The sequence below is a fragment of the Gymnoscopelus braueri genome, assembly GCF_963280865.1.
Source record: "Gymnoscopelus braueri genome assembly, chromosome: 17".
NCBI classification, from domain to species: Eukaryota; Metazoa; Chordata; class Actinopteri; order Myctophiformes; family Myctophidae; genus Gymnoscopelus; species Gymnoscopelus braueri.
The window spans coordinates 18,959,972-18,983,395 of NC_137617.1; the positions used below are offsets into that span (position 1 = coordinate 18,959,972).

A 23,424-nucleotide genomic window follows, 5' to 3' on the forward strand; every position below is an offset into this window, starting at 1 on the left:
GGTTTGGGGGTCCCCAGCAAAATGAGTTGATAAAGCATTAAAAAAATACTTTAACCCTATGTACAAGCTCACAACGCATTGTGATTCGAGGGGTCGGGAGCTTGTAGATCTGCTATATTCAAAAATGTGGAATATTTTTGAAAGATTTTAACAAATCTTGGCAAAAGAATTTCAGATGTGGGTCTGCCGCCAAATACATATAATAATTATCTCTCTATAGTCAAGTGATCAAGATCTTGATATGAATATCTTGATATGAATCCATCTTCAATATGAAGAATCGCGACAGGTCTGTCCGATTCTTCATATTCCATCCACATCGCTGATGGCCCACAATAATCTACCTGACCTGTTGGAGACCTGTGCTCCGAGGAGAACCTTTTCTAGTTTATACTGACAAGTTAATTGGCTAGTTAGTCTGACAACTAACTAGCCAATTACAACACGACTCCAGTTCTCCCGGCTATGGGATGGAGACTGACTGCGCACACAGGGGCGCAGACAGGCAGCAGTAGTACAGTACATTAATACAGATAGTAGTGAAAGCAGCCAGGTGGGTAGAAGAAGAGACGTGGTTAGAAGCTTCTAGTGTCACGTTTTATGTGCCAAACTGTCAGAAACAGCTTAGATGAAAAGATAGCGAGGCAAATAGCCCACGGGAGGGGATGACACACCCACCCACACACACACACACACACACACACACACACACGCACCACGGCCACTGTAACTGCTGCTGGCTGGGGTGTCTAAAAAACAAACAAGAAAAAGAAGAACCAGTGAGTGACTCCCAGATCCCGGAACTAAACGTTAGCTAACGCACTATGCTAGTAGCTTTGTGTTGACAGTCAGACAGTGTGCGCGGCGTGGCTGTCAGTCCAGGAACTTGACTGACAACTTTTCGGCGTAAACTTGAACTTGGAGCCCTTCAAAACTTTGTCTCCAGAAAGTTTTCTACGACTTGTATGTAGAGTGAGGCTGAAACTTCTCCAAAGTTCGCGTGGGGGGAGGCTGCTGCTTCGAAGACACACTTTGTTTTTGTTCTTTTTAGCTGTGGAGGATTTGTTATGGCTTTAAGGGGGATGTTTTCCTCGGGTCCTCCTCCTGCTCCATCCAGCAGCCTGAGCCCCATGAACGCCGCGCTGTCCGCGCACGCTGCGGGGCTGAGGATGACAGGGCTGCCGCCGCCGCTGCCTCCTCCACCGGCCGGTGGGTTATTCCCCTCCTCCTCCTCCAGACCCATGATCAACAGCTCTCCTCACCACCAGTACCTCCAGGTCAGTCATGACTCATGTTTGACAGCTCACCAGTTGGTGGGAAAAGTACTTAAGTAAAAGTATCAATACTGCGATGTAGAAAATACTCTGTTACAAGTAAAAGTCAGGAGGTGTTCAAAATGTACTTTACAAAATGTACTTTAAATGTACTTGAAGTACCAAATGTGAAAGTGCTCATTATGCAGAAGGTTCCATTGCACAAGTTCTCAAATGTGTAAAATGTATAAAAATCCTTTGAAAATAGCAGATCTACAAGCTCACAACGTTGTGAGCTTGTAGATCGGCTATTTTTAAATGACCAAAGTATATATAAGTGGTTTTGTAATAATTATATAAATCTACAAAGTAAAGTAAAAGTACCTCAAAATTGTACTTAAGTAAATGTACTTAGTTACTTTACACCACTGCAGCTCACTGATTGATCAGTGTGATTACTGTTCTGTGCCAGAAATAACCTTCCGTTTGTGTACTCTCAGACAGGGGCGGGAAAAGCACTGAAATGTTTTGCTAAAGTAAAAGTATCAATTCTGCAATGTAGAAAATACTCTGTTGAAAGTAAAAGTCCTGAATTAAAAATGGACTTGAGTAAAAGTACAAAAGTATTGGTATCAAAATGTACTACTACTTATAGCACCAAAAGTTGAAAGTACTCATTATGCAGGATGTCCCATTTCACAAGTTTTTAAATGTATACAAATATTTTGAAAATAGATCTACAAGCTCACAATGCGTTGCATTTTGTATATATAGGGCTGAAGTGGGTAATGTATGTTAATAATCAAAATCTACAAAGTAACTAAAGTTTTCAAATAATTGTATTGGAGTAAAAGTACAATATTTGGATCTGAGATGTAGTTGAGTAGAAGTAAAATAATGGAAATTGGAAATACTCAAGTACAGTACAAATTAAGTAAATGTACTTAGCTACTCAGTACTTACCACTGCTCACTGATCACTGTTCTGCGCCAGAAAAAACTTAAATTAACTCAAATGTTGGTTCCTCCATTTGCATACTCTCAGAGTTACAACTTGATACATTAACACAGATTTGACTGCGTGTGTAAACTGGGATAGGCTACTTGACAAGTGGAAGGTTCAGGTTACTTTCTGGCTGCTGTGGCTTCCTTGCCTTGGATTGCACAATTAGATGTGTGTGTAAACTAAACTCAAATCCCAACAGCTGGTTGTTAACAACAAAGCGTTTGAGAGAACGTAAGCTAAAAGGGGAAAAGGTGAGAGCTGTCAAAAAGAAAGAAGGAAAAAAAAAACCTGTACTACAGTGTTGAAGAACGAAGTGCTGTACGGTCATTACTTCCGCATTTGAAAGTGATTTTCCTGTCATGTCTTTAGTTCAAAAATTGGTTCAAGTGTGTGTGTGTGTGTGTGTGTGTGTGTGTGTGTGTGTGTGTGTGTGTGTGTGTGTGTGTGTGTGTGTGTGTGTGTGTGTGTGTGTGTGTGTGTGTGTGTGTGTGTGTGTGTGTGTGTGTGTGTGTGTGTGTGTGTGTGTGTGTGCAGAGAGAGAGTGACAGAAAGAGGAAGAGTCACTTGCCTTCTCAGCCTTCTGTCATTTTGCTGAAAAACAATAGTTTGTAATTTTATGGTCACCATCTGTCACAAGCAACGATCTAGATCAGCATATATTATCATATTGTTTTTGTCACCATCTGCAGATTTCTATTGACTGTGGATCGTATACAATTTTACTGATCTCATCTGCCTCCGTTTTTTAGTGTGTGGCAGTTTTATCATTTAATTATCCAGCTTAGTTCTACTGATTTAAGGAATTCTGTCATAAGCAACCTGGTCAAGTCAGCAGCAGCAGATACAAAAAGAAAAGAAAAGAAAAGAACATGAAAGAAAAGTTGAAAAGAGTGAGAAATTGTGAGATTTAGGCAAACATTGTATTATTATTGTTATAGCAATAATTAGAAAAACATAGTTAATTTGACCATATGGTATGTTCTGGTGAGTTTAAGCATTGATCATTTGTTTTTGTAGTAAAAAGAAAAGGGTCTATTAAGGCTATCAACCAGTTATCAATCGACGCAATTTGTCTTTGAAAGCCAAACGAATTGATTCATGCATGGAAATTATGCCTTTTTCTTGGTCATCAAAAAAGGCCTATCAACAAATAAATTATCATTATCTTATGTTGTACCTCAAATATTCTGCTTCCAACAATCCTGTATAGATGATTATAATCTACTGAGGGTTGAGATTATGTTATTTATATCATTCGTTAGTGCTGCACGATTGATCGAAAAAAGATTGTGATCTCGATTCAGACACCTATGCGATCTCGATTTTAAATTATGACGATTATTTTTTTTTGCTTAATATTTTTATATTTACAAGAGAATTGTGTGAGAATCGTGTGAGAATCGTGATCTCAATTCTTATGGAGAAAATCGTGATTCACATTTGAGCAAGAATCGTGCAGCACTATCATTGGTTAAACATTTTAATCTGTCTCTTCTCCCTTCACTTTCTTCAGCGCCCGGGAATACTACCCCCTAGGGTAGGGGGCACGTTAGGGGGGTTGGTGTCAATGGGGGGCCAAGTCCCCGGGCCCTCTTACGGTGCTGGGAACATGGCCTTAAGGCCTGCCATGGGGCCCCCCACCATGGACTCCTCCAGGAAGAGGCTCCTACTGCAGCAGCAGCAGCAACAACAACAACAGCAGCAAGGGCCTCTGGGAGGCCTAAGACGCGGGTATGTTTTTGTGTGTAGATGAGAATGTGAGTGTGCTTGCAAGCTGGAAGGAGATGAGGAACCAATGCCCACAATGTTGATGTAAACACACAAAAGAGACTGTTGGGCCGTATCATAGCCATATTTTATTGGTACTCTCGCACACCATCTTCAAATGCAAAAATCAAGGTTTGTTGATGTTTTTTTGTTTAGTTTTTTTTGCATTTTAAGATGGTGTGCAGGTGTTTTTTCTTCTACGTTTATCGGTCCTAGCATGGCGTCCTCTGATGCACCTTTAAATAATGCTTAGTATTCGGTCTAGCAGTATAATGTACTGTATGTCTTTCCATTCAGGAAACCTTCACCAAGATAAAGATACTCAAATTGTTGTTTACATTAACAATACAGCAGCACCCTTCTGCTCCCAGGCCAGACCCCAGCCTTGCAGTCTGGGTTTTAGCTGCTGGTTGGAACAAGCGAAGGAAAGACTCAATTAACCCAAGAAATAGGGCTGTCTCATGATCAGCCCTCAGTATCAAAGGAGCAAAAGTGTAGCTGGGATATTTTTGACATCAAAACGCATTATGACGCCACTCGATCATAAATCTCGCAAGCAATGATGCCCAGCGGAACTTTATGATTCCATCCACAACAAGTGTTTTGTCTCATGAGGTTTAGCTCATGACCAAACGCTCAGTAATGTTACGTACTAATGGAGCCACAGGGTGGAAACTGGAAAGTGACATCTTAGGCTCTCATTAAAGCTCTTGAGAATTAGATTTGTCACAATTAGAGAGAGAAAGAGAGTTGTGTAACTTAATTAGAGAAACAAAACAAGCTTTTATTGAGTCAGTAGTGATGATAAGTGGGAGCCTGAGGGTCTGAATTGTAAGTCTAGGGAGAAAATAAAGAGACAGGATTTTGAAAACAAAATGAGCTAATTCAATTAGAGGTCCTTGCCTTGGATCTTTTTTCCTGAGCTTTCATAGACATTGCGTTTAATTCTATTTGGGGGTTGGGAGCCTTACTATACTACATAAGACTTTTAAAAACAAAATCATTTTTTTAGGTCCAAAAGACGCAAGATGGCTGACAAGGTTCTCCCTCAGAGGGTAAGATGATGTTAGCCCCATCTTTCATTTTAAATATCACCACCTGTAGTCCTGCAGTACCCAACTCTCCTGTTGTTGGCTCTTTAGATCCGAGACCTGGTTCCAGAGTCCCAGGCCTACATGGACCTCTTAGCCTTTGAGAGGAAACTGGATCAGACCATTGCCCGCAAACGCATGGAAATTCAGGAGGCCATCAAGAAGCCCATCACGGTAGCAACTCATTATATTTTGAGATGATGAATGTCAGATACATTTGAAGCTTCATTTACTGATGTAATAACCTCATAACCATATGGGGCTACTAATGTTGCTTTTATTCAGTGGTGTTAAGTAACTAAGTACATTTGCTCAAGTACTGTACTTAAGTACAATTTTGAGGTACTTTTACTTTACTGGAGGATTTCCAATTATCAGTACTTTTACTTCTACTCCACTACATCTCAGAGGCAAATATTGTACTTTTACTCCACTACAATTATTTGAAAACTTTAGTTACTTTGCAGATATACATTATTATATTATAAAACATACATTTACCACTTTAGCCCTATTTTAATTATTTTAATTTTAATTATTTGAATAATAGCTCTGTGTCGCGTTGTGAGCTTGTAGATCTGCTATTTTCAAACATTTCAGACATTTCAGTACAGTCAAACATTTGATACCAATACTTTTGTACTTTTACTCAAGTAAATTTTTAATTCGGGACTTTTACTTGTAACAGAGTACTTCTACATTGCAGTATTGATACTTTTACTCAAGCAAAACATTTGAGTACTTTTTCCACCTGCTGTTTGCTGAGTATTTAGTTTGAATGGAATTTTAACGTTGTGCCCAGATCGTTCAAACCCTGTGAACCTATTTCTTTCTTGAGAAACGCTATTTTCAGTGGAATACCTGAGTATGTTTACCTTTTGATATGAGCCTCCACCTTAACCCCCACGGTTTCCACAGCAAAAGCGCAAGTTGAGGATCTACATCTCAAACACATACACGCCTGGCAAGCCTGAGGGTGAGGAGGTGGAGAAGGTGTCCTCCTGGGAGCTGAGGGTGGAAGGCAAACTTCTGGAGGACGTGAGTGACTAAACTGTTTCTAATTCTTGATTTATACTTGACCAAAGACACCACGTCTTCCACCTTAGCATCAACTGGTCTCTGCACACCATCACTGTGACGGTCTAAAATACACCCTTTTCACCACCATGTCCATTGTCCACATAGTCATGTCATCTTAGTCTGGTTCCACGCAGGTCCAAACACTGTCCAACCACCATGCGTTTCAGGCGCTTCTGAAAACTCCCTAGTTACTCAGCCCCAGTTGGTCTGTGTCCTTAGCTCACACCATGCAACCAGATGTGTGTTTAGTCCCCAACCCACTCTCCCTAACACACACACACACACACACACACACACACACACACACACACACACACACACACACACACACACACACACACACACACACACACACACACACACACACACACGCACGAACATGCACACTCATGTTCCCCTTCAAAACGAGGAATTGAAAGCATCAGTCGACACATGCCTTAAAAAATCTGTTGGGGGCTGCATGAAAAAGCAAGTTTTTTTTATTTTATTTTATTCTTTTCTCTTTTCTCCCCCCCGTCTGCCTCTGTGGTTAAGGCATGTGTAGGAGTGTTTGGGGGAGGGATGGGAGGGCAGAAAGGGAGTAGGGTGAGAGGGGGCATGTTGCGCAAACTAGACACTTTGGCAGGGATTGAGAGAGGGGGTGGGGGTGGGGGGGGGGTGTGCAACATCTCTGGCTTATTCTCCACAGCCCCACCCCCAGTTGTGGTCACGGCCAAAACAATGCAGCTGCACGGAAGGACGCAACATAATGAAACTCAGAAACTAGTCTTTAAAAAAAAAAGTCTGTCCTTTCACCTCCTTCCCTGCAAATTCTACTCCTCTAGCCCGGCAAGCAGAAAAGGAAGTTCTCGTCTTTCTTCAAGAGCCTGGTCATTGAGCTCGACAAGGACCTCTATGGACCTGACAACCACTTGGTAGAGGTAGGACATGCTTTTAAAGGCATCGATTTGATACAAGTTACAATCATACACATGTGCACCTGTTGTGTATTGATGGGCGGAAGCCAAAACAAAACTTTCCTAATGGTTACTTTTGGTACTCCAACCATAATTAAAAACATTGGCTTCAGCTGTAATCATTCTTATAATGTATCTTATTCTTGAGAATATGTTTTGGAATCATACTTACATTGTATCTTATTCTTGAGAATCTCTTTTGAATGGCAAGTGAAGAATTGAAATAAGATCTAGTATCTAGAACAGATTAGGTTTGGGACAGATAGGTCTGTCCTATTTTAGTACCAATGCCAGGATATTGGACTCTTTAGCATGTATTGACCTGACGAAGTGTCTCGCAAGACGGAAAGATTACTGCATTACAATGTTGAATATTTCACCCACAAAAGCACTCAAACTTCGCCAGCAGGTTACAGTCATTGCAACAGATCTAGGATAAGTACACCATCTGCTGAAGCTGGCACCCAACCAATATAAACTTGCAGTGTTTTCTCATGCTTCGCTACAATGACACTATCATTTCCATTCATTAAATGAAGGAAAATGCAATTCTATCCACTCTGGGTCTATGCTGAGTTGCTGACTGAACTGTTTCCCTCCATGTAATTCACTCTTGTCAGTGGCACAGAATGCCCACCACTCAGGAGACGGATGGCTTCCAGGTGAAAAGGCCCGGGGACGTGAATGTTAAATGTACGCTGCTGCTCATGCTTGACCACCAGGTATGCGATCATCTCCACACAAGCTACACGAAATGTACTCGTTATCATCTTTCACGTAACATTTGTACGCACACAGCTTGTGTGAATGTGAATCAGTCCTTTTGCCATGTAAGGAATGTTAGACCGCAGACCTCCAAGTTGATATCAGCAGCTCGTGTTGTGTTGATAGCGCTTACAGAACTTTTGAGTCTGTCAATTCGTACAGCAGAGGCTAAGGTCTGCATTTGTTACATCACGCTTTGCTATTTTGAAGACCCTTCGATCCAACGTTCCTTACAGCAGCACGAGTACATACTTTTGAGTGTAGCTCACCCCACTGCTAATCAAATCACTTATCTTGGCAGAGTTACTGCATTGCTCCACCTGTTGAGCGACCTAGCACACCTTTACTGTTCCTCCCACTGTCCTATTCTGCCTAACCTTCTTTCTCAATTCAATTCAATTCAAACGAGCGTTTTTTGTCACGAGAAAACATGTTTACATTGCCAAAGCAAGAGTCAAAATATAATATTTTTTTTTAAGAAAATGGGGAAAGTACATACAGTTGGAGGGGGTACAGCATTGTGTTAAACAGAGCTATATCACATAGCGTCGTTATACACATATCGTTGCTGTCGGGCAGAAACCAGCTAACTCTATTTTGACGCTTTTGCTATTGAACACCCTTTACGTCTGTGTGTTGGTAAACAAAATATTGAACCAATGAAAATTATTGAAAAAGCACTTCTGACAAAACCAGCTAACTTCATTGGTTCCTCAAACTTTCTGTTAAACCAGCTAACTCCATCAAAGGGGGGTGGAGTTAGCTGGTTTTGCTGACTCCAGGCTCCACCCCCTTTTGACCTCCACCTCATTGTGAGCTTGGAGGTCCATTCAGCTGTTCTTATCAATGATGAACAAAACCTCCTAACTCCACCTTTTCCTGAAAAATGAACATTTTGGAGTTAGCTGGTTTCTGCCCGACAGCAGAGATATACAGGGTATAAAGCTTTTTGAAACGAATAGCAGCAATATTTTGCAGTCAGTTTGGGACAATTAGCAGCATCGTCTCTCAAAACTATTTAAATAGTATACCAAAAAAAAAGTCTCAGATTTAAAATGCGTTTAAAGGTAGCAGCTCTGTTTATATGTGCAGTAGGTCTATAGGTCTACTCGGTACAGATAGTGCTCCCATCTCAATAACCCTTCCTCTGCCCCTATTCCTGCCAGCCACCTCAGTACAAACTGGATCCGCGGCTGGCACGGCTTCTGGGCGTGCACACCCAGACGAGGGCCAGCATCATGCAGGCCTTGTGGCTCTACATCAAGAACAACAAGCTGCAGGACAGCCATGAGAAGGAGTACATCAACTGCAACCGCTACTTCAGACAGGTGGGGGAAGCAGGAGTCGAGAAACGAGAGACGCGTGTCTTTACTCGTTTTTGCAACGAAACTGTGGCAACCACTAAATCCAGTGCAGTTTCCCATTCAATCATCTCTGTCATTTTAGATTTCTTTGGCTATTCCAAAATAGATCTACAAGCTCTAGATCTACAAGCTCATAGCGCGGCACTGAGTGCCCGCGCTATGAGCTTGTAGATCTGCTATTTTTGAAAAATCGTGAAGATTTGTGCAAATCGTTAAATACATATTTTCTAAAGCGAACATTTGTACAATATTTTGTTGCAGGGACCCCCAGAAGCAAAGATTTGAGTGAGTCACACATGTTCGCTTTAAAAATATATATATTCAAAGCTTTGCACAAATGTTCATGATTTTTCGGATTGAATGGGTTAACATTGAAATAATACTACATTTCTCACTGTTAGTTCTGCTACTGCAAATACTTTGAGGATATTTCTACGGCATGGCTCTGCAGGAGGCTAGCCATCTGTCTTGTGTGGTTCCCAAGTTAATCTTGCAAACCGCTGGATCGATCAGTGCCAAATGTCTTGTTTACGCTGTCAGTAGCAGGCCAAAGAAGTGCCTCCTCTTTTTTCACATGTGCTTTATATATTTTTTAATTTTAACTTTAATTGTATAATGAGGTCAAAAGGGCTCAGATCAGGCTGAAACCTAGCCAAAATTTGTAGTCGGATAATTCATAGACGATTTACTTCACAGACTGGCCACATGAAGTCTAAATTCCACATGAAACCACACGGTTTGCATGTGGATCTCAGGATCCACATGATTTGATTTTCATTCATATCATACCTTTACTTAAGCTCTTATTTGTTTCGAGGCTAGCAAGAGACACTTGCTACTAACTTGTTTTGTCCTACAATGTTCACAGCTTGCTCTATTTTAACATAATGTCCTGCAGATTTTTGGCTGTCCTCGCATGAGGTTCTCTGAGATCCCCATGAAATTGGCTGGCCTGCTGCAGCACCCTGACCCCATCATCATCAATCACATTATTAGGTAGGGGTGTGTGCGTGTGTGTGTGTGTATTGTATATTATCAGAGTCTCATTCATTCACAAGCCCCTTGAACACAGATTCCATTTTATTTGCCTGAAAAGAAAAGGGAGATCAAACATTTAAAACAAACACAAACTTATCTATGACCTCTTGAACACCTACATGTATTCCGATATTGCCGTCCGGCGACTGATGGTGCTTCATTTTTTCAATCGAACACAGTTCAATTCCTTCGGTTGACCAATAAAAAAAAATCGACTCAGTGTGCAAGGACCTTTATCGTGGGGAAAGGGAACATCTAGAAAAATGTACGTATAGCTTTTGTTATTCTGCAAACAAATTGGAAGAAATTCTACATGACTTGACAATGAATGCACATATTAACACATTGGCTCGCACACTGACGAATGGACATTGAGGCTTTTTGGATGCAAAAACGTAGTCTTTTACTTACAAAAGTGCAAAAAGTGACATTGTGAAATATAGTGACAGAGAGTGGACGTTTCGGTCCTCAGACCATCATCAACTTTCATGCTGGCCTCTCGCGCCTGTCTTCAGCCCTAGTAAGCCTTGAGTTTAGATCGCAAACTTCTCTATCTTTTTGTTATTAACACATTGACCGTGTGCAGCTATGTTGATATTTGTAATAGAGATGGGATGTTTAAGCAGTTAACCGTTTAAACGAAAAATGTATCACTATCCCTTTTAGGAAAATGTTAATTAATTCATATATTACAATATTGCCTGTCTTGTCTTGGTTAACTTCACTTCACTTCACTTTGCAATTTTTATTTTGGTCATCAGTTCAACCATGTAAACAATACACTCCATGTGCATAAAAACAACAACAACAAGACATTATATTACATTGTTATGACCAAAAAAGGTATAGGCTGAAGGTAATAAGCTTAATCTGCCTACACTTTCCCAATCAGAATGTTTTTTTGGGTGGGGGTGGAGGTGCATTGTATATGCTTTATTACAGTGAACGGAGAGACAGGACGGGCAAGAAGGGGAGATGACATACAGTAAAGAGCTTCAGGTCGGATTCTAAATGGGGTCGAGAAGCGAGAAGGCTTCCCTATCCAATCACTTAGTATTGAACAAAGCTGTGTAACAGTGGATCATGGATCATTCCATTGGTCATAAATCCCTTTAGATTCTTATAAAGTGTCAGCAATTCCATGATCTTCTCACACATTCAGAATGTATCCTTTATATCTACAGTATATCCTTTATATTCACCCTTGACACCGCACGTATTTGGAGCTCTTGTCAGTTTATTAGAATCCTCATTCCTCTAATGATCTGAATTTATTTTCTGGAATCCTCATGTATGCCTTTATGTGTCTTCATGAGCAGCGTGGACGCCACAGACCAGAAGAAAACGGCGTGCTATGACATTGATGTGGAGGTGGATGACCCTCTGAAGGGCCAGATGAACAGCTTCCTGTCCTCTACAACCAACCAGCAGGAGATCGCTGCTTTAGAGATGAAGGTATGGGTGGTCTATTCCAAGTTATGGGGTCTATACTGGCCTGGGCTTTTAATGAGTTGTGACTAGGGCTGCAACTATCGATTATCTTCTTAGCGATTATTCTGTCGATCACTTTTTCGATTAATCGAAAAATCATAAACTGCTCACGAAAAGTTCGGAAACGTAACTTCGGTCGATTATTTCTCCCCTTTAATTATACCAAGTGGTATTGTATTTTATATCATTTGTATCGTTGATTAGTCACCTTTACAACGAGGTACAGCTTGTAAGGATCGGGCATTCGTGGAATGAGCAACACAACTTAAACGTTAAACATATTGGCCATTTGTAGCCGGTATCATTGATATCAAATTGGATCTTTCCAAATGCACTGTACGCGCGCAGCAAATTCCACGCATACGCGCGCTTTGAAACGTCTGGTGTAGATCGGCCGTTATAAATGTTACACTCAGTGTCAGGGACCTCAGTAGCGTGTGGAAGATCCACACACAGCCACAACAGCTTGGCACCTTCCTCCTCATGCTGGTCACCAACCTAACCACATTTTGCTGTGGGATGGCATCCCATTCCTCAACCAGGATCTGTTGCAAGTCAGCCAACGTGGTTCTGTTGGTCACTCTAGCACGTACAGCACGCCCGAGCTGATCCCACAAGCAGGCCATTCCATCCTCTCCACTCCCAAACTCGTTTTGAATTTGAATCCACGAAAAGTAACAGTTTTGGACATATGAGGTTTCCACCCGACAGAGATGACATCAACAAATCATTCTACCTCTGAAGCGTTATTTTATACTTTGTCGCACAACGGTGTCATGCTAAAACTGTGAAAATAACCTATACAATATAATAATTCAAAATAGTGAAAATAGCTTTTCACCTTTTTTCTTTTTTTTTTCTTTTTTACTTTTCACTAACAATGACATGACCAAAATAGGGATGTATTATTAATCTATTATTTTATTACATTTTCGAGTACCAATATTGTTTTTATAGTTTATTCAATCGATTAGTTTGATTTACTGTTGCACCCCTAGTTGTAACCAAAGAGTGGTGCATGTTTTAGATTTGGCACATGCAAGGGGCTGTTTGTAGTGTTAATTGAATTATCAATCAGTAAGTTATCTAATTACATTTTAGGAAACAAATTGATTTACTGATATAAAATGTTCTATTTACAGCTTCACCAAATGTGATTTTTTGTCTTTTGTTCCATCTTATAAAAGGAAAAGTTATGTTCTTGAAGCTGATTTTGAAGCAACTTAAAAGATGTCTGTAGTCAGCTTTCATCAGCTTTCATCTTCAGTTTGTATCTTATTTGACCATAATCTTTATAGTATATATTAATTGTATGGATTAATTGAATAATACAAAATATACCTCACTGATTAATTGACTATAAATACTGGCTGTTTGTGTCCATAGTCATAGTGTACCAATCAACACTACTGTAGCATTTTTCTTGGCGTGGTATGGTTGTAACATTTTATTGTGATACAGTGAATAAAATACTGTAGCAACATGCTGGCCATTCATCAGCACTAACCCATTTCTTAGGGAAACTTGCAGGTGAACTATCTCTGAAATTTAAAGTAGTCATTATGCAAATCTATTTGCATAGATGTTTTTTTGCGGAGAGGATAAAAAGCTGTGTACTGCTATTTGTAGGGTTTCTGCGTGTCGTCATATTCTGCTGAAGAGTTAGTGAGTTGCATGAAGAAAAGCACAGTTACTGAGTAATTGACCTAATAACATACTATTAGCAATATTTTGGAAGTCTATACACTGTTAAACTCGGGGTGAAGGTACTTATGGGATCCCAACTTTGATCATCAACATAATGGGATCAAATTGAACAGTGTGCAGACTCAATCCTTTATCTTGATTCTCCCTCTGTCATGCACCTGTTTATCAGGTTAAATGTGTTAAATGTGCGTGCTCTACATTTTGATAATAATTTGCCTAAAGGGCCCTCCTCTTTGGTCTGGTTTCTATGTTTTATCCATAGAACAAGGCTAGACTTGACGGTTATATATTATATTATCTTTTCATTAGATACAATGTGAAGTGCCTTCTGACCAGACATGTTCTGTACCTCCTGTAGATCCATGAGACCATTGAATCCATTAACCAACTGAAGACCCAGAGGGACTTCATGCTGAGCTTCAGCAACAACCCCCAGGACTTCATTACTGACTGGCTGAAGTCCCAAAGCAGAGATCTGAAGGTAATTCTACTGCTTATATCACTTGCCTGTCCACATGCACTTACATAGTATCATCCATTGGTCAAATTCTGTTTTCCAGTCTACCAAAGGCAACCTGATGTGTGCTGCTAGAAAGTAGAGTCAAAGTATCATCATAATAATCTTTTTTAAGATCAATCAATATGGACAACGTACCTCTTAACAAGATTGCAATACAGGCCCAACGTTTTTGAAGAATAACAAGGTGTACAAATAAGCTATATTCCCATATTTTTTGGTAATGATAATCTGTTTATTTCTTAATTGTCATTTTGAAACGTAAAACGTCTAGGGCAATTTTGTCCAGACAACTTTGTCCAGACATGCCCATATAACCACATGAACCCTAGCATCCCTATTCTGGAACGGACATTCAGCGAAAAGATTTGGTGTAGAGGTAAAAAAGGCTAGTGTAGAGTCCCGGGGGACCCCGCTCAACTAAGTATATATGGTTTAAGTGGTTAAATAATAGAGTAGTCCTCATCTGTATACCCTGTTCAGTAAAGTTACACAGGTCTGTGTAACTTGTATGCACTATGCAGTGGTCCGTTATGGGAACTGTAGTGAAACTTCTTCTACTAATGTTGTTTCTATTTTACAGATTAAACAGAATCATACCTCAGCTTTTCAGTACATGCCACACCCTTGAACCAAACCATAATGCACTCTGTCTCCTCATGTTGCATGAGCATTTTTATGCAACAAGAGCTTGGTTGAATGGAACAGAGCCCCCTAGAGGATCAAGTGCATAATGATTTTGACTCGTTGAGAAACCAGTTCATAGTTCTCTCATGTTTTCTTGCCCTACAATATGACAACAATGCAACATTGGCCAAGGCTGTCATTTAATGCTGTTTAATTACAATAACCATTTTTTGCCACCAAGATGTGTCTGATGGAAGACTACTGTATGAATATGATGAGAGAGTCCAATTCTGTTAGCCTGCCAGGGATGGGTGCCTGCCTGGACATCACTGAAAATTGCTGAAACATATCACATTTTGTTTTTCCCAGTTGATGACGGATGTGGCAGGGAATCCAGAGGAGGAGAGGAGGTCCGGGTTCTATGAGGCTGCGTGGGTACCAGAGGCTGTGGGCAGATACGTTTACTCCAAGGTAAGCTAACAGCCCATTCAGCAGGTCGTAATGCATTGTAATGAGGTAGCAGGGTGGCCTCTTTGGTCTTCGGCAGAGGATTATCACATGACCCAAAGGGCACACGTTGGACCCTAACAGCTAGTGTAAATATTGTACATCTGTGTGGTGGATGGCTGATGGATGAGCTCTCGACTTGATTCACAGTGCAGCGTTATCCTCAATAAAGCATGTTACCTTAACATTTGTCCCTACTTTGTTTCAGGTGCAGCAGAAAAGACAAGAGTTGGAGCAGGTGTTGGGTATCCGACTCACATGAAAGCCTAAGTTTTACACTCATGTTTAAAACAATCGCTAACAGGAATTAGCTTGTAATCAGCAAGCTACTTTTGCAGCTAAAATGCTTCTGCAATCACAAAGACATCCTATCAGGCATGATAGCATGCGATTGTTTAAACAGGGTAAAGATTCCAGTGCCTTTTAATGTCTTTTTGTACCGATTGCTGGTTCAAATGACCTTTGCCTTGTTTTAAAGCATGTTCAAATTTGTCTTTTGTCCATCTACACTTTGCTTGAAATATTTTAAGCATTGGTGCTGTGTAGCCGTTTCTAACCATTATCAAAGGGTGTCTGTTTACCCCATTTCTAGAAAAGAAAAAGCCATAACCATTCTATAGGAACAATAACTGATGTCTGGTAACACATCAGCAAATAATATTTGGGAGACATGGTCTGTCCACATTGTTCTTACCTGAAGCTTATCTGTCTTTAAAAAGAAATACATTTAAAAAGAAATAATTATTTGGTAAGCAAGAGGCCTATGGTACTTGACTTACTTTAATTATAAAACATTTAATTACTTTGTGGGTGTATTTCTTTCATTTTTTTTTTTAAAGAGGGTCAGTATGTTTGAGTTATTCTTCATTAACCACATAAGCCCTATTTTATATTTCGATGTATGACGGTGTTGCACAGCGACAATGGCGTTATCTACAAGCTCTGTAGATCTGCTATTTCTGGAAATCTTTTAAAATATGGCATGCCCAAAATAATAGGGACACCAGGTTGAAAGTGATTTAACATCAAAGGATGTTAGACATTTGAGTGCTACCCTCTTTTCTATTATAGATAATTCGCCACACTGTCAAAGCGCAGTGATATCCCTGCAAATTACCATGTACTTTTCTTTTTTTTATCCAAATGGTGGATATTTCATTTTGGAATTAAATTCTTACAATAGTATGCAGGAATCCAGGACTCTCAGGAAAACTCTGTTCTGGGAAGTTGTTTGTATGTGAGCTTCCCATTTTTGCAAGGAAAAGAGTCCACTCGGTCCAGCTGTTGGTTCAGCAGAGATTTGTTTGTGTGTATTTCTTAAATGTTTACATGCTGTTGTGATTTGTTGTCATGGGGTGTTTTGTTCTCTTCAAGCCAAGAGAGGGAACTGTGGCAGTCTGTGAGGTTTGAGGGGGGGGGGGGGGGTCTCCCTGGAAACAATACATTTGACTCAGGCCTCTTAAGAATGCTAACTGGTAGTGATTAAATATGAATTCCAACCACTGAATGTTTTTATGCCAACCATTGTATGTAAACATTGCACCAAACTGTTGCAAGTTTAGGTTTAAACGCCATGTGGGCAGAATTTGCCTTGAGGGATATCTCCATATGTCCTTCCAATGAACATTCCAGAATACCATGTGTGTCACTGTGCCAAAACTGTTTTCGTGTAGGAGGTGCCTCATTTTAGAGACATATTACCGTGCCTCTCAAGTTTTTTGATACTGCATATTAAGATGATTGCATGTTTTGTATCTTTAATCAAAAGCCTTTATCTTTTATACATTTGGAATATTTTGTACAATAAATACACTTGCAAAATCACAGTCTTGTTTTTTTGGGGACATCAAATTTCTCTTTTGGGTCTTGAGTCCCAAGACTCAAGAGTCAAAAGAGAAATTTGATGTCTCCCCGGAATCATACGAGGAAGTAAAATGTATAATAAGCAAGAAAGGAAACACGGCCGCAATAAATGGAGTGTGGCAAAGTATTGCTGACAAATTAAATGCACAAGTCTTCCAAAAATATATAGAATTTATATACAAGTCCATAAATATATAATTCAGTTAGGCTTAAACATGAGGAGTGTATAGTGAATATTGGAATTATCGCCTACTAATCTACAATGCGATAGCCTATTATATGTGCCATGCATCCAACCAATATGTCTGAGTCTGTACTCAGGAATGCAGGAATGTGTCAAAAACAAAAAATTCTCCATGAATTGAAGGCTTCATGGAGTGTGTAATTGATAGAATATAAGTATTTTTTTGGGTGAACTATTCTTTCGAGTGTCTTATTCAGGGACACTTTGACACATTGCTGAGGCCTGGGATTGAATTTGGGATTAATGGCTTGCCAGGCAGGCTCTCTAACCATTCAGCTATGGCCACATCATCAGCTTCAGAGATTCTAAGCCATTTCTACTCTGTAACAGTAAAGGGGTTTCAGGGGAAACCAGCAAAATGAGGAATAATATAATAAAAGACTGTCTTGCTAATAAAGCGTCATGTCTCTCATTTTTTACAATGTATTTGATATTACCTTTATATTATTCAATAAATTATGCATTTCATCCTCTATATATTGTCCACCTTTATGATAAAGGCGAAAAAAGATAGTAGACCCGTGGGAGCCAGATTGCTCAGATGACAAAGTTCCTGTGCTGGGAATCGAACCCGTGATCTTGTGGTCTGATGTCAAGCGCTCTACCGATTGAGCTATGGATAGAGCAGCCGCAGAAGAAGCAGAAGGCAGTCTTTCAACTCCCACCCTCGCCAGGGTCAAAAACTTTATATTTGAAATCCGAACGTTTATGTAGATGAATGAACGGGTCAAAAATGGAGAAAGTGCAAACACCAGGTTGAAGTTCATCCATGACGGTCATGACAGACAGATCCAGACTGCACTAGCGATTTGTTTACATTCGACCTCATGGCTCATTTGCATAAGACGTTACCATATTGATTTTATCCCACTGTTGAGGGTTAGGGTTATATTTTGTATATTTTGTTTAAGACTTACAGTAGGCTGCCTTGCCCCACTGGAATACTGTGACTGATATGAATTAATAATTTACTGGAGGGACCATACATAAAATGAAGAATACCTTGTGATGTCAGTGACATTTTATTACAAATGAAAATAAAAATAAGAAACAGTGCAGTAACAATACGTTTTCGTATAGCAGCAATTTTGCATGTGCAATATAAATATAATATATTGTCTGTCGGGCGGGAACCTCATTATGGCCAAAACTGTTACTTTTCAGCATAAACATTCTAAAATAGCAGAAACAGCAGATGAACAAAAAAAAAACAAGACTCACGCAACATAATTTGGCAAGACACACCATCTCCGGACGCCAACCTGCTTTCGGTCTCATAAAAAGGCGTCCGCCCACTTCACGCAGATATATCTACGCGAGACGCGAGACTATGTAGATACGGGAAATAAACCAGAGATGGTGTGTCTTGCCGATTTTTGTTGCGCGAGCGCGAGTCTTGGTTTTTTTCAAAGAAAAGTACCAAGTACCAAAGTAGAAATGATTTAATGACCCCAGGGGTCCTTGGGGGGGTTCCAGGGGGTCCCCAGCAAAATGCATATACATTATGTATTATGTAGATACATTGATAGCATTCTTTCTATGTTGATGGGGGGAAATGTAAGATTTTTGCGTGATGAATCTAAAACTTGCCTTACATTTATAGGAAGGGGGGAAACAATAATTGGCAATTATGAATTATGAATTCCACTTAATAAACTTACAATATCACTGGTGTTCACCGTTCACTTAGGCTACGGGGTTGGGAAAAGCCATCTAAAACTTAAAACGCAATCAAAAATCCATAATTCAAGTTTCACAAAGACGTGTCTTTTCAACAGACGTCTCTACCCCACTGGGCACACAATACAACAACGCCCAAACGCCGTGCATACGCCGTCCAAACGACGTCCGACTCAGACGTGTGTCGACGTCGTTTCAACGTATTTTTTGCAAAACAGCTGCTGACTGAGGCCTACTCGGACGTCAATTTACTGGAGGGACCATACATAAAATGAAGAATACCTTGTGATGTCAGTGACATTTTATTACAAATGAAAATAAAAATAAGAAACAGTGCAGTAACAATACGTTTTCGTATAGCAGCAATTTTGCATGTGCAATATAAATATAATATATTGTCTGTCGGGCGGGAACCTCATTATGGCCAAAACTGTTACTTTTCAGCATAAACATTCTAAAATAGCAGAAACAGCAGATGAACAAAAAAAAAACAAGACTCACGCAACATAATTTGGCAAGACACACCATCTCCGGACGCCAACCTGCTTTCGGTCTCATAAAAAGGCGTCCGCCCACTTCACGCAGATATATCTACGCGAGACGCGAGACTATGTAGATACGGGAAATAAACCAGAGATGGTGTGTCTTGCCGATTTTTGTTGCGCGAGCGCGAGTCTTGGTTTTTTTCAAAGAAAAGTACCAAGTACCAAAGTAGAAATGATTTAATGACCCCAGGGGTCCTTGGGGGGGTTCCAGGGGGTCCCCAGCAAAATGCATATACATTATGTATTATGTAGATACATTGATAGCATTCTTTCTATGTTGATGGGGGGAAATGTAAGATTTTTGCGTGATGAATCTAAAACTTGCCTTACATTTATAGGAAGGGGGGAAACAATAATTGGCAATTATGAATTATGAATTCCACTTAATAAACTTACAATATCACTGGTGTTCACCGTTCACTTAGGCTACGGGGTTGGGAAAAGCCATCTAAAACTTAAAACGCAATCAAAAATCCATAATTCAAGTTTCACAAAGACGTGTCTTTTCAACAGACGTCTCTACCCCACTGGGCACACAATACAACAACGCCCAAACGCCGTGCATACGCCGTCCAAACGACGTCCGACTCAGACGTGTGTCGACGTCGTTTCAACGTATTTTTTGCAAAACAGCTGCTGACTGAGGCCTACTCGGACGTCGTATGGACGGCGTATGGGCGTTGTATTGTGTGTGCCCAGTGGGTAAAGACATATCTGTTGAAAAGACACGTGATATGATATGATATGATATGATATATGATATATGATATATGATATATGATATATATTATATTATATTATATTATATTATATTATATTATATTATTTTATTATAAATGATATGACCTCATACAAATTTAAATGTATTATTAATTAACGGGAGCAGTTACTTTTTGGGTGTCTTGCTCAGGGACACCTTTAAATTACAATAACCCTGTGTGTCTGCTTTAATTAGCTGATAAAGCTAATACTAATTCATTAATAAAACTTTAGCTGGGAAGAGTTCTTTCAGTTATAACCCCCCACCTTTAACTATCAGCAAACAGGGGAGGGACGCAGTCCCCCCAATGGTCCTCCGTCACCGTGTACGTTGTTGGCATGGGACTTGAACCTGCAAACTGTCTGTAGCAAAGGCAACTGGTCAAGCGCACCACACCACTGCGCCAACACACCTTTGGGCCCTCAGCAGGTGTCTTTTAGTGGGTTTGACATATGGGATGACTGAGATTTGAACATGGAACCTCTGTGCTGAGAGTCTGATCAGTATCCCATTACACCATCTCTCACTGTCTCTTACCAGATATCTCTTAGTACTCATGAAGTGTTTATATCAGCCTTCTTCAGTTAGTAAAGTTGAAAAGCAATGAACCAAAGAAGGACTGGGATTTGAACATGGAATCTCAATGCGGAGAGTCTGATCTTTAGACCACGACACCATCTCTCAGCCACTCACGTTATGTCTCTTTGTACTCTTGAAGCGTTATTTTGTGTTAGCCTTCAGTTAGTTAAGTTGAAATACTCCAGCATTTAAAGCTTCATTATGTGACTTTCCTGCTCGACCCTGCTTTTGCCTTTGAATGCTCTTGAGTTGTTCTTTTGTAGTTTAGCTGCAAAACTTGACAATGGAAAGTATTACTACACCATTACGCAGTCAATGACTTAGTATTTTTTTTATGTTAACAAATTCACAGCAATTTCATGATCAACAACCGTAGGTCTGGGACTTGAACATGGAAACCTGGTGCTGAGAGTTTGAGCATTAGTCCGCTACACCATCACACATGTATATATGTCTGTCAGACATTTTTTATAATATAAAAACAAATCTGTAATATATTATCAAACATCTAACAACAATATGAACTATAGTGTTAACAGAGTGACAATGACATATCACATGAGTCATTGTGAAACAATTATGATTCATGGTCACACTCTATTTCAGTAATATAATTAAATTGATTATATCTTATTGTATTTATTTCATTTTATTTGAATGCAGGGTCATTAAAATGAGTCCACATACAAACACATGTGTTGTTGAATTAACTGTGGAAAAACTTGAAGAACAAGGCACTGGATTAAGTAAGCTTGGCTGTTAGCCTTGTCCCTACCAGGCTAACTTCACAGCTAAATTTCCATGGTAACAAAGGTAGGATTGCGTAAATTTTCTTTCGTGAAATCGAGTCATGGATAAACTTATCCAGGGTGCTCTGGCTAAACTAATCTGGCAAGATAATTCAGCTTTCATGAAACCGATTCATCGCTAATCTTGGCTAAATTAAGCCAGGATAGGTGTTAAATCCAGGTTTAACCCCTAATTCTGCTTTCGTGAAATAGGCCCCAAGACAGTCTTTTATTATATTATTCTTCATTTAGCTGGTTTCCCCTGAAACCCCTTTACTGTTACAGAGTAGAACTGCCTTAGAAACTCTGCTGATGAAGTGGCCATAGCTGAATTGTTAGAGAGCCTGCCTGGCAAGCCATAAATCCCAGGTTCGATCCCAGGCCTCAGCAATGTGTCAAAGTGTCCCTGAACAAGACACTTAAAAGAATAGTTCGCCCCAAAAAATACTTATTTTCTATCAATTACACACTCCATGAAGCCTTCAATTCATGGAGATTCTTTTTGTTTTTGACACATTCCTGAGCACAGACTCAGACATATTGGTTGGATGCATGGCGCATATAATAGGCTATCGCATTGTAGATTAGTAGGCGATAATTCCAATATTCACTATACACTCCTCATGTTTAAGCCTAACTGAATTATATATTTATGGACTTGTATATAAATTGTATATATTTTTGGAAGACTTGTGCATTTAATTTGTCGGCAATACTTTGCCACACTCCATTTATTGCGGCCGTGTTTCCTTTCTTGCTTATTATACATTTTACTTCCTCGTATGATTCCGGGGAGACATAAAATTTCTCTTTTGGGTCTTGAGTCAAGACCCCGGCTCCCGTGGAGACATCAAATTTCTTGGGACTCAAGACCCAAAAGAGAAATTTGATGTCTCCCCGGGAGCCTGGGTCTTGACTCAAGACTCTTTTGGGTCTTGAGTCTTGGGACTCAAGACCCAAAAGAGATCACCTGTACAAAGGGGCTCTGGGGGGGGGGGGGGGGGGGGGGGGACACCACTGGGAACGCCCTGGGAACGCCACTGTTCCATGAGCTGCTGCAGTGCTGCTGTTCAGCCACAGAGAAGAACATCGCTCTGGTTTTGGGCTCCATGATTGGTCAGGTTCAAGGATTCTGCTCCTCGACTTTCATGGTCTTTTATAGGAATACGTGAAGCCTGGCTTTACCATCCTGGCTCGACACAGCCTGGCTTGACAAGGTCTAGCTCGACAAAGTCGCTCCTTTTCAGCCTGGCTTGGCGTTCATGGAACGGAATAAACCAGGCTGTACGGACCAGACTTTGTCAAACCTGGATTTGACTTAAATCCAGGCTTATTTAATTCTCCTTTCGTGTAATAGGCGGCTGGTCTACAAATGACCTAGCATCTGTTTACATAACATGCTATCTAAATTACATTTTAGCCTTTGCAAAAGGCTCCATTATGTCTGAAGTTTATCCAGGCATAATATACATAAAGCGACAGTATAAAGAGTAACATTGTCATTCTCTCAGAAAGAGGGTGTGTGTGCCAGAATCAAAGAGAGAGAGAGAGAGAGAGCCCACTCACACCTTCCAACAAAAAGAACAATCAAATACTGCCTTTATGATTTATATCAAAAACTCAAGGAACTAGCAAATTAACATGAATGGCCGTGGCTGCATATCAGTGAGGGGTCACACAAAAAGGGTGGAATCCCCCAAAATAGGCTAAATGGAAGAACAGGAGTTGTCCAGGAGAAATGGTCAAATAACAGGAGTCTCCTGGTGAAAACAGGAGAGTTGGCAGGTATGCTGTAGA

At 40.2% G+C, this 23,424-nt stretch overlaps 1 protein-coding gene across 2 annotated transcripts; it reads left to right on the forward strand.

The window, feature by feature from the left end:
- Positions 1–523: 523 nt before the first annotated feature.
- Positions 524–16,992, forward strand: smarcd2 (SWI/SNF related BAF chromatin remodeling complex subunit D2). Of its 2 annotated transcripts, XM_080454464.1 has the most exons (14): positions 524–1,277; positions 3,772–3,989; positions 5,038–5,080; positions 5,168–5,290; positions 6,035–6,154; positions 7,021–7,116; positions 7,773–7,874; positions 9,084–9,245; positions 10,180–10,277; positions 11,639–11,774; positions 13,876–13,998; positions 15,031–15,132; positions 15,377–15,443; positions 15,530–16,992. In XM_080454464.1, exons 1-13 carry the CDS (start codon positions 1,068–1,070, stop codon positions 15,428–15,430), a joined length of 1,587 nt encoding a protein of 528 aa, XP_080310590.1. In that variant the 5' UTR covers positions 524–1,067; the 3' UTR covers positions 15,431–15,443; positions 15,530–16,992. The 2 variants fall into 2 exon arrangements, with proteins under 2 accessions (XP_080310590.1, XP_080310589.1); XM_080454463.1 differs by having other exon boundaries at positions 15,377–16,992.
- Positions 16,993–23,424: the final 6,432 nt, after the last annotated feature.